Below are 16,962 nucleotides of genomic sequence, written 5' to 3' on the forward strand. Positions count from 1 at the left end.
TGGGTGGACACTTCAAAATTTAAGGATTTGTTCATTATGGATATAAAAGCAAATATGTGACCCGTGCATAACTGGGATTCCTCCACCAGCAAATGCAACTACTGAATGAGGTCCAGTAAATGAATGAATGCAGGTATGTGAGCACAGGGCCGCCAGCCCATCTGTCATCTGCTGTCTCATCACCATAGATCACCGGTCTTACACCTGGTATGTGATGACGTGTGCTCTCATGTAGGGATGAGTTTCATCGTGTTTTCCCCATACACACTAAATGGGTCTCATCACCAATACCTGCTCTGTATTGGTAGTAGTGCCCAAAGATTCAGTGATGCACACCATGACATTGCCCATGGCTTTAATTTTATAATACAGACAAATTTAACAATATGAATAATTTATGTAAACAAATCCAAACCCCATTGTGCTCCAAAATGTGCAAAAATGGTGCTCAATGCTCTACAAAAAGTTTGATGTGCAATCCCTTACTTAAGCACTCAATATTGTGGTAGACGATAAATAATCAGTGGGTTCCTCCACCAAACGATAACTAGCCATGCACAAAAATTGCACATCAATGGGGGTAGAAGCCACAAATAGAGCATTTTTTGGGTCATCACTCCTTTAAAAACTTGTGACAACTAAGATGCCATGATAAATGAGTTTCACAACCTCCATCCAAGTGCATTGAAAGTAGGAAGTCCTAATCCGAAGTAATTACCCAGGACCCACCAAAAAATGGTGACCAGCCTTTATAGATAAAGGGGCTCAATAATTTAAAAGGGTCTTATCATATAAAAAAAAGTGATCAAGTCTCTTCCAATTACCCAAGTTCAGAATCTTTAGAAGGAGCAATCCGAAACAGGGGTTAACAGGTCAGCATAAAGACTTGATGACACCACATATTCAGTAGTGCATGGTGCAGCATTTTGAGCAGATGGACATGAGTGACGTAAATGAAAGGGTGAACATCCCGGAACTGAGGTGTACAAGTATTCTCGGTGGGGACAAGATGATCTCTTATGGAGAGAATGGCTCTCTTTCGACTGGGCTTTGCAGACATGTTTGTGAAGAGAGTCCAAGGATCTTCTTCTCTTGGATGAGCCATGAGGAGTTGCCTTGCTTCTTTCCATGGTACCATCATCTTCAAAATGGAGAACTACTTTGGACTGGTGACAAGGGAGACTTCTACGGCGAATGTCTTCCTTGGATCTAGTTCTACATCGGTCTTTATAGCATGGTCTCTCTTGTGTCCCGCTTCTGCAAGCATCCTGAGGTTGAAGAGTATCACAAGATCTGCGGTCGTCAGCCTGGAGGGTCACTTTTGGCTTTTTATTAAAAGTGCCATTAGAACAAGCCTTAGTGGAAAACTTCTCTTTACATGGCCACAAGCTTTGGTCCCCATGTTGGCTGCAGCAGTGGTCATCAACCCCAAGATGAGGCATGTTCTCTCCATGGTAGATGTAGGTGGTGTCATGAAGAGGAGTCACTCTGTACAAAGAGTCATTGTCAAAACATTCAGAGTTTTCCTTCGTGGAGGATAGCACATCACTATTGGGGGTGTCCGCTTCGCCGTGAGTCTGTCTGCTATCTTCAAAAGACAGAGAATCCATCTCACAATCCGCTCTTGACAACTCATGGGAACAGTGCGGAGCTTCCTCACGTCTCCTGATATCATCACTGCAACAAGGGGACTCCGCAACCTTGGAGATACTGGCTCTGCGATGGGAATGATGGAGGATGGATCTTCTTAATTCATCCCCATGCCCCTTCTTCACTGAAGGTATACTACAAGCCCAGAAGACAAAGATGTCAGCACAAAAACTAAACCTCCTCCCAAGAATAAATTGTTCATCCATCACTAAATTTACCACGCCACCCAGAGGTACACACAACCCTAACATTTCCTACAGTTTCTCTTTCACCCCTCACCTGTCAGCTGGAGTAAGACGCAAGGTTCTAAAGATCTCTGCAGTAGCGGGTGTTCGAGGCTCAGAGTGGCTGCGAGGTAAGCTTACTGGGGTGGGCCTGGGGCGAAGATAAGGGGTCATGCTCAGCTTAAACGGAATCACGAACTGAGGAAGAGGGTGTAGCTCTGGAGCTAGAAGGAGACAGCATAAAATCAAAGATTTATGGGAGAAAAAAAAAATAAAAAAAAAATCAGGTCTAAACTGCGGTATTATAGTAGTTATATTCTTGTACATAGGGACAGTATTATAGTAGTTATATTCTTGTATATAGGGGCAGTATTATAGTAGTTATATTCTTGTACATAGGGGCAGTATTGTAGTAGTTATATTCTTGTACATAGGGGCAGTATAATAGTTATATTCTTGTACATAGGGGGCAGTATTATAGTAGTTATATTCTTGTACATAGGGGGCAGTATTATAGTAGTTATATTCTTGTACATAGGGGGCAGTATTATAGTAGTTATATTCTTGTACATAGGGGGCAGTATTATAGTAGTTATATTCTTGTACATAGGGGGCAGTATTATAGTAGTTATATTCTTGTACATAGAGAACAGTATTATAGTAGTTATATTCTTGTACATAGGGGACAGTATTATAGCAGTTATATTCTTGTACATAGGGGACAGTATTATAGCAGTTATATTCTTGTACATAGGGGGCAGTATTATAGCAGTTATATTCTTGTACATGGGCAGTATTATAGTAGTTCTATTCTTGTACATAGGGGACAGTATTATAGTAGCTATATTCTTGTACATAGGGAACAGTATTATAGTAGTTCTATTCTTGTACATAGGAGCAGTATTATAGTAGTTATATTCTTGTACATAGAGAACAGTATTATAGTAGTTCTATTCTTGTACATAGGAGCAGTATTATAGTAGTTATATTCTTGTACATAGAGAACAGTATTATAGTAGTTCTATTCTTGTACATAGGAGCAGTATTATAGTAGTTATATTCTTGTACATAGGGGGCAGTATTATAGTAGTTATATTCTTGTACATAGGGAACAGTATTATAGTAGTTATATTCTTGTACATAGGGGACAGTATTATAGCAGTTATATTCTTGTACATAGGGGGCAGTATTATAGCAGTTATATTCTTGTACATAGGGGGCAGTATTATAGTAGTTCTATTCTTGTACATAGGGGGCAGTATTATAGTAGCTATATTCTTGTACATAGGGAACAGTATTATAGTAGTTCTATTCTTGTACATAGGAGCAGTATTATAGTAGTTATATTCTTGTACATAGAGAACAGTATTATAGTAGTTCTATTCTTGTACATAGGAGCAGTATTATAGTAGTTATATTCTTGTACATAGGGGGCAGTATTATAGTAGTTATATTCTTGTACATAGGGAACAGTATTATAGTAGTTATATTCTTGTACATAGGGGACAGTATTATAGTAGTTATATTCTTGTACATAGGGGACAGTATTATAGTAGTTATATTCTTGTACATAGGGGACAGTATTATAGCAGTTATATTCTTGTACATAGGGGACAGTATTATAGTAATTATATTCTTGTACATAGGGGGCAGTATTATAGTAGTTATATTATTGCACATGGTGGCAGTATAACTACATATAATAGTAGGACTGGAAGTTTCTTACACTCGCTACTTGGTGACAGGCTGTTACACCATCTCTGGTTACTCTCCTCTGACTCTGTGTCTTGGTGACTGCTGCTCTCACATCTATGATACCTGGGAAAAACATTATGCAGGTATACATATATTAATAAAAATGAATTTACAGGAGTCTATCCCCCATGAGCCACAACAGTTGCTGCAATGAAAGTCTCCCTCCTGTTCTGAGGGGGCGCTACAGAGAAGTCTTGTATAGCATTGTGTAGCCTGGAAATAATGCAGCAAACGCTCAGCTGTGAGAAGGATAAGGTCTGCATTGGTAACAGGTCAGACTACACGTGATTCATTTCTACTCTCCCCTTTGATGCACACAGGTGAGCGCAGGAAATCTGTGCACAATATGGCAGATGACAATTTTCGAGTATTGTCATTTCCTATAGACCCATTATTGCCATCAGTTAATAATCCCTGTGTAAGTAATATGCAATCTCGTCACCTGCTGGGAGGCGCTAGTCTCAGGACCCGGTACAGCTCCGCCGTGCTTGGGGTCCCAGGATCTACAGAAGGAAGCTTTCTGCGAGGTTTAGTGCCGCAGGACTGAACGACTGTGGCCTGCTGTTTGGGGTTACTGGAGGAGTTATTTGGGGTGTCCTCTGCTGTGAATATAGAGCATACATTATTAATACTTTAGAACCAAATTTGGGCCAATAGACCCACAACAGAGAAAAGTCTGTAAAATTCAGTATAGGTGGTCATAGCCCCCTTTGGATGTCAGCTGAATGGTCATTTAGTGGGCAGCCATTTCTCTGCACTCGCATATACCCGCTGGGCTTGTAGCTAGTGAGGGCAAAATGCTGTCAGGCACTATTAAGATCTAAAGAGCAAAGGATTGGGCATGTAGAAATTTAATATGCCCAATGCTTTTTTTAACCCAACATATGGGAGCGGGGAGCCAGGACACCCCTAAACTCAATATATAGATGACCTGTGCTGCCCAAATCAGTTGTTTGGCCAATTGTTTCTATAATATGTATGGCCGGAATAATGAGATTGATGGGTTCCAGAAAATATAAATGCCAACCACTGCCCCACAAGCATTGAAAAAAGAAGGGGCCAACTGGGCTATAATCCAAACTATCCAAATACTTCGTACCAAACACCTGCCATGCCCTCTACACAGCCTCAGAAAATCAGTGTACTCACTAAGTGCTGACCACGGAGGCGTCTTCTTCCACGGAGGTGTCCCCAGACTAGGAGTCATGTTCAAAAACTGCTGCTTCATGAAAAGAGCCTGATCGGCCTTAAACTGGAGACGCTGCATAAAACGTTACTCACTGGTTAATGAAACATGCTGGGAAGTGGATGAGATCCCAAGATGGACAGGCTATGTAGTTCTCAACAGATCAGGGATATGGCAGTGATGGGGGAAGATCCTCCCAACATTTGGTTCTCTCTTAACTATGGACTCCTTGACTTCTGCTTTATCAGAAGATTAGTTTAGTCTGACAACATGCATCTAACAGTTGGAGATCAAGTTGTCGAGCCCCCATCCTACACCGTGTGCAGAACTATTAGGCAAGTTGTATTTGAAAGGATTCTTTTTATTATTGAACTATGTTCTCAATCAACCCAAAAGACTCAGATATCAAAGCTTAATATTTTTGGAAGTTGGAGTGTTTTTTTTTCTAGATTTGGCTATCTTAGGGGGATATCTGTTTGTGCAGGTAACGATTACTGTGCAGATTTATTAGGCAACTTAATAAAAAACAAATATATTCACTTGTTTATTTTCACCAGGTAAACCAATAGAGCATCACAAAATTTAGAAATAAACATTTCTGACATTCAAAAAAAAAAAAAAAAAAAAACACCAGTGACCAATATAGCCACCTTTCCTTACGATGACACTCACCTTCCTTCCATCCATAGATTCTGTCAGTTGCTTGATCTGTTTATGATCAACATTGCGTGCAGCAGCCACCACAGCCTCCCTGACTGTGTTCGGAGAGGTGTACTGTTTTCCCTCCCTATAGATCTCACGTTTTATGAGGGACCACAGGTTCTCTATGGGGTTCAGATCAGATGAACAAGGGGGCCATGGCATTATTTTTTCTTCTTTTAGACCTTTACTGGGCAGCCACGCTGTGGAGTATTTGGATGTATGTGATGGAGCATTGTCCTGCATGAAAATCATGTTTGTCTTGAACGATACCAACTTCTTCCGGTACCACTGGTTGAAGAAGGTGTCTTCCAGAAACTGGCAGTAAGTCTGGGAGTTGAGCTTCACTCCAGCCTCAACCCGAAAAGGCCCAACAAGTTCATCTTTGATGATACCAGCCCATACCAGTACCCCACCTCCACCTTGCTGGCGTCTGAGTCGGAGTGGAGCTCTCTGCCCTTTACTGATCCAGCCTTGAGCCCATCCATCTGGCCAATCAAGAGTCGCTCTCATTTCATCAGTCCATAAAACCTTAGAAAAATCAGTCTTAAGATATTTCTTGGCCCAGTCTTGACATTTTATCTTATCTTTCTTGTTGAAAGGTTTTTCAGCCTTCCTTACCTGGCCATGTCCCTGAGTATGGCACACTTTGAGCTATTTGATACTCCAGTAACGTTGCAGCTCTGAAAATATGGCAAAACTGATGGCAAATGGCATCTTTGCAGCTTCACGCTTGATTTTCCTCAATTCATGGGCAGTCATTTTGCGCCTTTTTTTTTTTTTTTATCAACACGCTTCTTGCGACCCTGTTGGATATTTGCCATGAAACGCTTGATTGTTAGGTGATCACGCTTTGAAAGTTTGGCAATTTCAAGACTGCTGCATCCCTCTGCAAGACATCTCACAATTTAACTTTTCAGAGTCCGTCAAATCTCTCTTCTGACCCATTTTGCCAATGGAAAGGAAGTTGCCCAATAATTAAGCACACCTTATATAGGGTTTTGATGTCATTAGACCACACCCCTCCTCATTACAGAGATGCAAATCATCTGATTTACATAATTGGCAGTTGGCTTTCAAGCCTATACAGCTTGGAGTAGGACAGCATGTATGAAAAGGATGATGTGATCAAAATACTCATTTGCCTAATAATTCTGCACCCAGTGTATTATCACAACAAGGTTACATAAGCATTGACTCTGCTGTTACCTCTCTTCCTAGACGGATAGCCGCCTCCGTGAACTTATCCCGCTCATCCTGAAAGGCCAGCTTATGCTCCTCGAAGGCCGCACGGTCTTGCTGTAATCTCAGCTGTTCTTCCAAGAAGTATGCATCCCAGAGAGGAGATTGCTGACCCTCCCCAGGCAGTGGCATCAACTGGTCCTGGACAACACATGGATAAAACAACCTTCAATGCTTCCAGAGTTTCTAAATATATTTAACAATGGTTTCAGTACTGGTTATCACTCCCTTGGCTGGCACCATATGCATTTATGCCCAGGATAAAGAATGGAACATTTATTTTGATCTTCTACAACCTGAGCTCAGTGGGTCCAGAAGTCTGCCTATTGCCACAATTTGCTTCACTTTCCCACTTTCTCAACTATTTCCAAAATTGGATCCACTTTCCCACCGTCAACCATTGCCACCAATGTCTCCGCTTTCCTAACGTCAACCATTGCCATTATTGTGCAGGAGAGAAGAGTGTAGGAGCTTCCACGGGATCCAGAATGAAACCACATAGGTTTGAGCCAAATCAGCAGAGCAGGTGCGTGAACACAAAGGCTGGAAAGCACAGCCTTAGTCATAGGACTATGACTAAGGGTGCGTTTTTTGCACTGGAAATGCACTTTCCCACCGTCAACCATTGCCGCTATTGTCCCCGATTTCCTAAAGTCAACCATTGCCATAATTGGCTCCACTTTCCCACCGTCAACCATCGCCACCACTAGCTCAGTTTTCCCCTTTGTCAACCACTGCCACCATTGGCTCCGCTTTCCCGTCAACCATTCCCGCCATTGACTCAGCTTTTCCACCATCAACCATTGCAGTCATTGGCTGCACTTTCTCAATGTCAACCATTGCCGCCATTGGCTCCATTTTCCCTCCATCAACCATTGCCACCACTGGCTCTGCTTTCTTGCCATAAACCAAACAACCAAGCTTCCATACCCCCTTGTTACCATTACCCATACAATTAAAAAAAAATAAAAAAAAAGTACCCATCTCAATGGCCTATACAAGCACACTTCCATCTTCCTACAACCTATAGCATCTGATCCATGAACCAAAATTGCCAGTTAGGCAATAACCTAAACCCCTCAACATCCTGTATCGCCCCATCCATGCACCCAGCAGACCTGTAATAGCTGTTGTTGTTGACTGATCAACTCCCGACTCTGTCCTAGCTCTTCTTTAAGCTCCTCTACCTCCTTCTTGAGTCGGGTCAGTTCCTTCTCATGGTCGGTCACGCTAATCACATTGGCCTGCGTCGCTACAGAGAATAAAGAAAAAAAAATAAAATAAGGTGAAGCCTCAACAAAAGCACCAAACTGTTGTTTATGCCAGACTAAGGACATATATCTGCCAAGTCCCATAGTACAAGCCTGTGTCCATCAGTTCCACACAGAATGGGTAGAATTAGTTTATCCTCACCTCGAGCTTCCAGTATCTCCACCAGCTGCTTGAGGCTGTTCCACTGTTTCTTTAGGCTTACTGTTAACCCAACATCCCCAACACGGTTGGGCCTAGTACGTCCGGCTCCCATGCGCTTGTTTACTGCTGCTGAATTCTGAAAGACATACAATAGGTAAAAAAATAAGCTTACAGGTGGACATTCATGGAGGAATAAGAGGTTGTCGGGCGACATACATTTGTGGTCACCACGCTGAGGACGCCTTCATGTCTGCCGAGGATGGCCTGCACCTCTCTCCTCATCTGCTCATGGAATTTCTTCAGCTCCGTATTCTCTGACAGAATTTCACGGACATTTTTCTCTGACATCCCTGATGAGCGATGCATGGTTCCTAATGCATTTTATAGGGGTTCATTACCCAGAAAGGGGAAAAAAAAAACATATGGACATCAGGTTTATCGTTACCGTAGCCTAAATCCATAAAATGTCTCCTAGTATCCCTAAAACTGAAAATCTAAACATTAACCCGGCTCGTGACACTTGTTACAGTAACTCATGGAATTCACAGAAGACCAATATTTGTGATTTCTCCAAAAAATTATAATTATTCACTGACTAATACAATTGGCGTGAAAGAAAAAAAAAAAATTAAAATAGAACCCAATAATAGCAATATTAAAATATTCTTTTTAGTGCAATAGTGAAGTTTAAAACACACAAACGACGCCAGATTAACCACAATGTAACTGTGGTATCTTATGGAAACTGAGGTTCCAATGCAGATATTAACCAGTCTGATAAAGTGTGGCAAGAAAGATTATATATAGGACACTGGCTGATGCTATAGGAAATTGGTTCTTTCCCGAATATCATGTGAGGCTGGTATATATGCAGCAAGAATCGCCAAAGCAGCTATATGAAACCACAGATCCTAGTTAAAATCCTAACTGGATGAAAAAGATATCAATACATAGAGCGAGCCCTACGCGTTTCATCATTAGCCATGACTGCTATGATCATCAGGGGCTAGCCATTATGCATAAAGCATTCAAAGTATTTCTGGTATTGTCATAATGTAAAGTACTGGCAAGGTTGCTGGCAGCCAAACCGGAGTGCATTTATAGCAAAACGATCCCATCTGTTTATTCCAGCATTCTAATATGAATCAGTCTATTACTTGTTTTTGGTGTTCTTCCTTTGGTGTTCTTCCTTTGGTGTTCTTCCTTTGGTGTTCTTCCTCATTATATACAAGATATGTTGCAATTGATATAAGTTTATTAATCCTATTGCATCATATGAGCTATAACGAAGAATCAACAAAAAAACGGTCCTGCTTTATAGCAGCTAAAAGAGAAATATATAAATATACAAGCCTTTCCATAAAAAAACAAAACAAAACAAAAGGTCAATAGAATTCCTCGCTTTAGCCACTTCAAGTGAGTGAGCTTCTAAAGATTAATCTCATTAGCACAATTGGAGTAGGATGCTTGGATCTGTCTAATAATTCATTTGTATTTAATATTTACGATGTTTGAAAATCAAATTTGTTAGTTTTTTTCCTTATTTTATAGCTATATCATATAATACATGGATTATTCAGATAAGATTTATTTAAATACGCCTAGCAACCCATTCCCATTCATACCTATCATGGATGAAGATTGCCAAAGGAATAATTATGGCAGATGCAACAATCACTCATACAGCAGCTTGGAATGCCATTTATTATAAATCAACTCAAAATTGAACTAAAATATGATATTTTTGTCATAATTTGGAAAGATGTGTATATGTGGAAATACATTTGGATACATCTTATGTTGCTATATTTTTCACTACTGAGTTAGATATTAGATATATGGATTATACCGAGGGAGTCATCAAAAGGAAGGTGGGAACATGGAGAAAAAAAAAAAAATCACACGAAGAATGCAATACTAAATGTGCATGTTCACTGTTGTGAAGGATTTTAGCCAGGATTCCGGGTCATGAGGTATTTCAAAGACCGATACATGGAACTAAGGAAGAAATATCAGGGTTGGATGAAACAGGAGAAAGAGCTTCATTAATTCCTTTGGGGCTAACAGACTGCAGTCTGTGTATCCATCTGCTTTCCTTTTGGAGGAGTAACTGGTCCCAGCACCCTCCTCTTATCGGAACGCGCACAACTTCGATTGTTTGGCAGGATTTTCCGGGTAGACGTCAAGCATATGTTTACAGAGAGAAGGTTCCTATATAATTATAGGGACAAGGGCATGTTCCCATATAAATTACACCTTTTAAATCCCCTACCACCTAATGTCTAACGAAAAGGCGTATTCATTCACCGTGACATTTCATCTGTAATACAGCGTTGTGCTGGTAAGATAATTTTGGGTCACCCAACATTCTTGTGTGGTTTATTTTATAATCGTATAACAGCCTTAATAGGCGTTTGGGTCTGGATACTAATTGTTTCAGGTTATGAAATTTACAACTTTGGCTAAATCTAGCTACCTTGGGGGGCAAACCTGAAAGTCTTAATACAAACAGAAAAAGGGCACAAAATAGTCATTTCCCTGTCTTTGAATTAAATTCACTCTCCAAATGATTTAACTAAGGGTTTAATATAATCTATCTTGCCGCACTTTATCAGACTGGTTAATATCTGCATTGGAACCCTAATTTCCATAAAAGATACTATTGTTACATTGTGGTTAATCTGGCATCATTTGTGTGTTTTATACTTCACTATTGCACTAAAAACAATATTTTAATATCACTACAGTAACCCGGCTCCTGATCCTCTTATTACAGTAACCCGGCTCCTGATCCTCTTATTACCCTGTAACCTCTTATTACAGTAACCCGGCTCCTGATCCTCTTATTACCCCTGTAACCTCATTACAGTAACCCGGCTCCTGATCCTCTTATTACCCCTGTAACCTCTTATTACAGTAACCCGGCTCCTGGTCCTCTTATTACAGTAACCCGGCTCCTGATCCTCTTCTTACTCCTGTAACCTCTTATTACAGTAACCCGGCTCCTGATCCTATTATTACCCCTGTAACCTATTACAGTAACCCGGCCCCTGACCCTCTTATTACCCTGTAACCTCTTATTACAGTAACCCGGCTCCTGATCCCCTTATTACCCCTGTAACCTCTTATTACAGTAACCCGGCTCCTGATCCTCTTCTTACTCCTGTAACCTCTTATTACAGTAACCCGGCTCCTGATCCTATTATTACCCCTGTAACCTATTACAGTAACCCGGCCCCTGACCCTCTTATTACCCTGTAACCTCTTATTACAGTAACCCGGCTCCTGATCCTCTTATTACCCCTGTAACCTCTTATTACAGTAACCCGGCTCCTGATCCCCTTATTACCCCTGTAACCTCTTATTACAGTAACCCGGCTCCTGATCCTCTTATTACCCCTGTAACCTCTTATTACAGTAACCCGGCTCCTGATCCCCTTATTACCCCTGTAACCTCTTATTACAGTAACCCGGCTCCTGATCCTCTTATTACCCTGTAACCTCTTATTACAGTAACCCGGCCCCTGATCCTCTTATTACCCCTGTAACCTCTTATTACAGTAACCCGGCTCCTGATCCTCTTATTACCCCTGTAACCTCTTATTACAGTAACCCGGCCCCTGATCCTCTTATTACCCTGTAACCTCTTATTACAGTAACCCGGCTCCTGATCCTCTTATTACCCTGTAACCTCTTATTACAGTAACCCGGCTCCTGATCCTCTTATTACCCCTGTAACCTCTTATTACAGTAACCCGGCTCCTGATCCTCTTATTACCCTGTAACCTTGTATTACAATAATCCCCCTCAGGGCTTGCTGGCGTTTCCCTGGCACCTAGGCCACACAGGACGGTTATTTTCGGCAGCCGGCACATTATTAATTATTGTCTGTGGACTTTATGCAGTAAACACCATCCAGCTACAATATTTCCATATACAAATGCACTACAACTAATGACAACCAAAGTAATTTCCATAGCAGTGAGTCAGTCCATCACGTGCAGTACGGCAGCTCAGGGAGTGTTCACACTTTGGTGTCATGGAGGTTTTTGCCACGTTTTGGACAAAAAAAAAAGACCACTTGATGGGACGATAAGATACAGCACACCTTACCAGTGACTGATGATTGTGAGCTCTTGGGACAAGGCGCAGCTACTGTGAAGGATTAGATTTGTCTTATACACCGCTCTCGCCATGTCTGTGGTGATATTTGACAACTCCCTCTAATTGCCCCATGGGGATCAGCTGCACACTATTAACTCCTGTCAAGGTGAAATTAGGTCTGACAGGTAATCATACACCTAGAGGTGGCTCTAGGGCCTGTGAGTGGATGCAGCGTCTGTAGCATGTACCACCATCTCCGTGGGTGAAGTGGAAGCATTAGGCTGTGTGCACACTAGGGTGGCCGCAAAAAATCGATGTCGGAATTTTGTCCGTCTGGACCCCACAGAACGATTCCCCTTTCCAGATATTGAGATAGCCAAAATTTGAGCTCGATCAAACGACGTTAACCCGTGCCGCTCGCCGCTCAAAGTTTGAAAAAATCCAAATTGAGGTATTTTAAGATTTAGGTATTTTGCATAGTCTGTTAGACTATAAAGAATGTGACAACAACATTGCAGAAATAGCCCTGACCAAATTTTCGAACCATTTGTGGTATTTGAATGCAGAGTTGGTGGGATTATCGTTTTTTGATCCCACCATTACAGACAATGAAAAGTTGTTAATGGCTAATAAATTGCTCAGTAGCACAGATGAACCATCAGAGCACGCTAGGGTTGTAAATCCAAAAGTTAGGAAAGAAAAATTAAAAGAGGTAGGAAGTAACCGACTTTAACGGCCTTCTGACAAAAGATGAAGAACAAAAGCAATATGTCCTGCAAGTTGTAAGCAAATGCCGAGCATTATATTCTGACGTTTCAAAAACTACTTTAACAAAAGCTCTAGAATAGATAAGATAACTATGTAAAATTATCAACTCATGTAGGTTAGCGGGCTCTGATGGTTCATCTGTGCTACTGAGCAATTTATTAGCCATTAACAACTTTTCATTGTCTGTAATGGTGGGATCAAAAAACGATAATCCCACCAACTCTGCATTCAAATACCACAAATGGTTCGAAAATTTGGTCAGGGCTATTTCTGCAATGTTGTTGTCACATTCTTTATAGTCTAAAGGGCATGTCACACTAAGAGATATCGCTAGCAATATCGCTATAACTAGTGACGTTATAGCGATATTGCTAGCGATATCTCTGTGTCTGATACTTACCAGCGACCGGCTCCCCCGCTGCTTATCGCTGATCGCGCGAGAACGTTCAGGACTGTTTCTCGTCGTCAGCTTCCTGTGGCGCTTCCTGCTGTGAGGACGAGCGACGCGTGGAGCCGGGCGGGAGGACGCAGGATCGCCTGGTGTGACAGGTAAGTAGCGATCCCCGTCCCCAGCGATGTCGCTAGTGAGATCTGCCTATGTGGCAGCTCACTAGCGACCACTTAGCGATGTACCAGCGATCCTGACCGCGTCATATCGCTGGTCGGGATCGCTGGTACATCGCTAAGTGTGACAGTACCTTTACAGACTATGCAAAATACCTAAATCTTAAAATACCTCAATTTGGATTTTTTCAAACTTTGAGCGACGAGCGGCAGGGGTTAACGTCGTTTGATCGAGCTCAAATTTTGGCTCTCTCAATATCTGGAAAGGGGAATCGTTTTGTGGGGTCCAGACGAACAAGATTCTGACATTTTTTTCCCCCCCATATGAGATCCGGTCACCCTAGTGCACACGCTGCGGATTAGGTGCGGATTTTGTAAAATCCGCAGGTCAAAATACCTATATGGGGGGCACTGTGGAGATTGCTGTTATTATGGGGGCACTGTGGATGTCGCTGTTATTATGGGGCACTGTGGATATCGCTGTTATTATGGGGGGCACTGTGGAGATCGCTTATTATGGGGGCGCTGTGGATGTCGCTGTTATTATGGGGGCACTGTGGATATCGCTGTTATTATGGGGGCACTGTGGATATCGCTGTTATTATGGGGGGCACTGTGGATATCGCTGTTATTATGGGGACACTGTGGATATCGCTGTTATTATGGGGGCACTGTGGATATCGCTGTTATTATGGGGACACTGTGGAGATCGCTGTTATTATGGGGGGCACTGTGGATATCGCTGTTATTATGGGGACACTGTGGAGATCGCTGTTATTATGGGGACACTGTGGATATCACTGTTATTATGGGGGCACTGTGGAGATTGCTGTTATTATGGGGGCACTGTGGATGTCGCTGTTATTATGGGGGCACTGTGGATGTCGCTGTTATTATGGGGCATTGTGGATATCGCTGATATTATGGGGGCACTGTGGATATCGCTGATATTATGGGGGCACTGTGGATATCACTGTTATTATGGGGGCACTGTGGATATCGCTGATATTATGGGGGCACTGTGGATATCGCTGTTATTATGGGGGCACTGTGGATATCGCTGTTATTATGGGGACACTGTGGATATCGCTGTTATTATGGGGACACTGTGGATATCGCTGTTATTATGGGAGCACTGTGGATATCGCTGATATTATGGGGGCACTGTGGATATCACTGTTATTATGGGGGCACTGTGGATATCGCTGATATTATGGGGGGCACTGTGGAGATCGCTGTTATTATGGGGGCACTGTGGAGATCGCTGTTATTATGGGGGGCACTGTGGAGATCGCTGTTATTATGGGGGCACTGTGGATATCGCTGTTATTATGGGGGGCGCTGTGGATGTCGCTGTTATTATGGGGGGCGCTGTGGATGTCGCTGTTATTATGGGGGGCACTGTGGATATCGCTGTTATTATGGGGGCACTGTGGATATCGCTGATATTATGGGGGGCACTGTGGATGTCGCTGTTATTATGGGGGGCACTGTGGATATCGCTGTTATTATGGGGGGCACTGTGGAGATCGCTGTTATTATGGGGGCACTGTGGATATCGCTGTTATTATGGGGGGCGCTGTGGATATCGCTGTTATTATGGGGACACTGTGGATATCGCTGTTATTATGGGGGGCACTGTGGATATCACTGTTATTATGGGGGCGCTGTGGATAGCGCTGTTATTATGGGGGCGCTGTGGATATCGCTGTTATTATGGGGGCACTGTGGATATCGCTGATATTATGGGGGCACTGTGGAGATCACTGTTATTATGGGGGGGCGCTGTGGATATCGCTGATATTATGGGGGCACTGGATATCACTATTATGGGGACACTGTGGATATCGCTGTTATTATGGGGGCACTGTGGATATCGCTGATATTATGGGGGCACTGTGGATATCGCTGTTATTATGGGGGGCGCTGTGGATATTGCTGTTATTATGGGGGGGCGCTGTGGATATCGCTGTTATTATGGGGGCACTGTGGATATCGCTGATATTATGGGGGCACTGTGGATAGCGCTGTTATTATGGGGGGCGCTGTGGATATCGCTGTTATTATGGGGGCACTGTGGATATCGCTGATATTATGGGGGCACTGTGGATAGCGCTGTTATTATGGGGGGCGCTGTGGATATTGCTGTTATTATGGGGGGGCGCTGTGGATATCGCTGTTATTATGGGGGCACTGTGGATATCGCTGATATTATGGGGGCACTGTGGATAGCGCTGTTATTATGGGGGGCGCTGTGGATATTGCTGTTATTATGGGGGGGCGCTGTGGATATCGCTGTTATTATGGGGGCACTGTGGATATCGCTGTTATTATGGGGGGCGCTGTGGATATCGCTGATATTATGGGGGCACTGTGGATATCGCTGTTATTATGGGGGCACTGTGGATATCGCTGTTATTATGGGGGGTGCTGTGGATATCGCTGATATTATGGGGGCACTGTGTATATCATTGTTATTATGGGGGGCGCTGTGGATATCGCTGATATTATGGGGGCACTGTGTATATCGTTGTTATTATGGGGGGCGCTGTGGATATCGCTGATATTATGGGGGCACTGTGGATGCCAGTGTTAGGTCACGTGCACACGATAAGTATTTTACCTCAGTACCTGTAAGCCAAATCCAGGAGTGGGTGATAAATCCAGAAGTGATGCCGTGTTTCTATTAGGCTTTGTGCACACGTAGCAGAAATTTTCTGCTTAAAAACCGGACTCCCTTCCCAGAAACCGCGCGGTTTTTATGCGTTTTTTTTCCGCGCGGTTCCAGACCCATAGAAATGGCCAAAAATGCGGAAAAATCTGCGAAGTTAATGAGCATGCTGCGTTTTTTACCACAAAGCGTTTTTTTCACGGTAAAAAGCATCAAGATGCCCAGAAATGATGGGAAGCTTCTTTTCAGCGGATTCATTGTGCAGCTTTTCCTCTCCTGGTCTTTTCTTACAAATACGGATGGTGTGAGCGCGGCCTCGTAGGGACGCTGCAGATGGTGTTTCCCAGATCACTCTGTCGGGGAGCGCCGGGGCGTGTCAGATCTCCATTATTACAGGCGTGATTGGGTGTTGGGCTTTTGAATATTTACACTAATAATTTGCGATTGGAGGACAAGAATATCCCTGTATAGTCCTATCAATAAATCTAATTGGAGTATGGTGCACTGAGCATTAGTTCTACATGGGGACACTGGGAAGATTACAGAAGCAGAGGATTGAGGCCTACAAGTCTCATAAACTATGAACAACTTACAGTTCGGAGGGGGAAGAAAATAAAACTGGCAACCAATCAGGTAACATCTTTCATTTTCCACCGTGCCTTGCTACAAAGCGATCTGATTTGTTA

General features: G+C 42.8%; 1 protein-coding gene across 4 annotated transcripts; it reads right to left on the reverse strand.

Moving 5' to 3' along the window:
- Nucleotides 1–338: 338 nt before the first annotated feature.
- Nucleotides 339–12,432, reverse strand: LOC141099224 (uncharacterized). 4 transcript variants are annotated; one of them, XM_073587366.1, is made up of 10 exons: nt 12,283–12,432; nt 8,386–8,540; nt 8,170–8,305; nt 7,875–8,008; nt 6,724–6,897; nt 4,779–4,890; nt 4,072–4,228; nt 3,601–3,692; nt 1,930–2,098; nt 339–1,785 (listed from the first exon to the last, which is right to left on the reverse strand). In XM_073587366.1, the coding sequence occupies exons 2-10, from the start codon at nt 8,533–8,535 to the stop codon at nt 840–842; spliced, it is 2,070 nt and encodes a 689-aa protein (XP_073443467.1). In that variant the 5' UTR covers nt 8,536–8,540; nt 12,283–12,432; the 3' UTR covers nt 339–839. The 4 variants fall into 4 exon arrangements, with proteins under 4 accessions (XP_073443467.1, XP_073443466.1, XP_073443470.1 ...); XM_073587365.1 differs by having other exon boundaries at nt 4,072–4,231; XM_073587369.1 differs by lacking the exon at nt 6,724–6,897.
- Nucleotides 12,433–16,962: the final 4,530 nt, after the last annotated feature.

The sequence above is a fragment of the Dendrobates tinctorius genome, unplaced genomic scaffold (genome assembly GCF_039654945.1).
Source record: "Dendrobates tinctorius isolate UK_male_01 unplaced genomic scaffold, ASM3965494v1 ptg000099l, whole genome shotgun sequence".
Taxonomy (NCBI): Eukaryota; Metazoa; Chordata; class Amphibia; order Anura; family Dendrobatidae; genus Dendrobates; species Dendrobates tinctorius.

Excerpts from the sequence above, each read along its gene's own strand:
- LOC141099224 (XM_073587365.1), bottom strand. The coding sequence starts at position 8,535 with ATGCATCGCTCATCAGGGATGTCAGAGAAAAATGTCCGTGAAATTCTG. Across the intron at positions 8,009-8,169 it reads GGAGATACTGGAAGCTCGAG|CGACGCAGGCCAATGTGATT; the intron begins GTGAGGATAAAC and ends TATTCTCTGTAG. Across the intron at positions 1,786-1,929 it reads CGTCTTACTCCAGCTGACAG|TATACCTTCAGTGAAGAAGG; the intron begins GTGAGGGGTGAA and ends CTGGGCTTGTAG.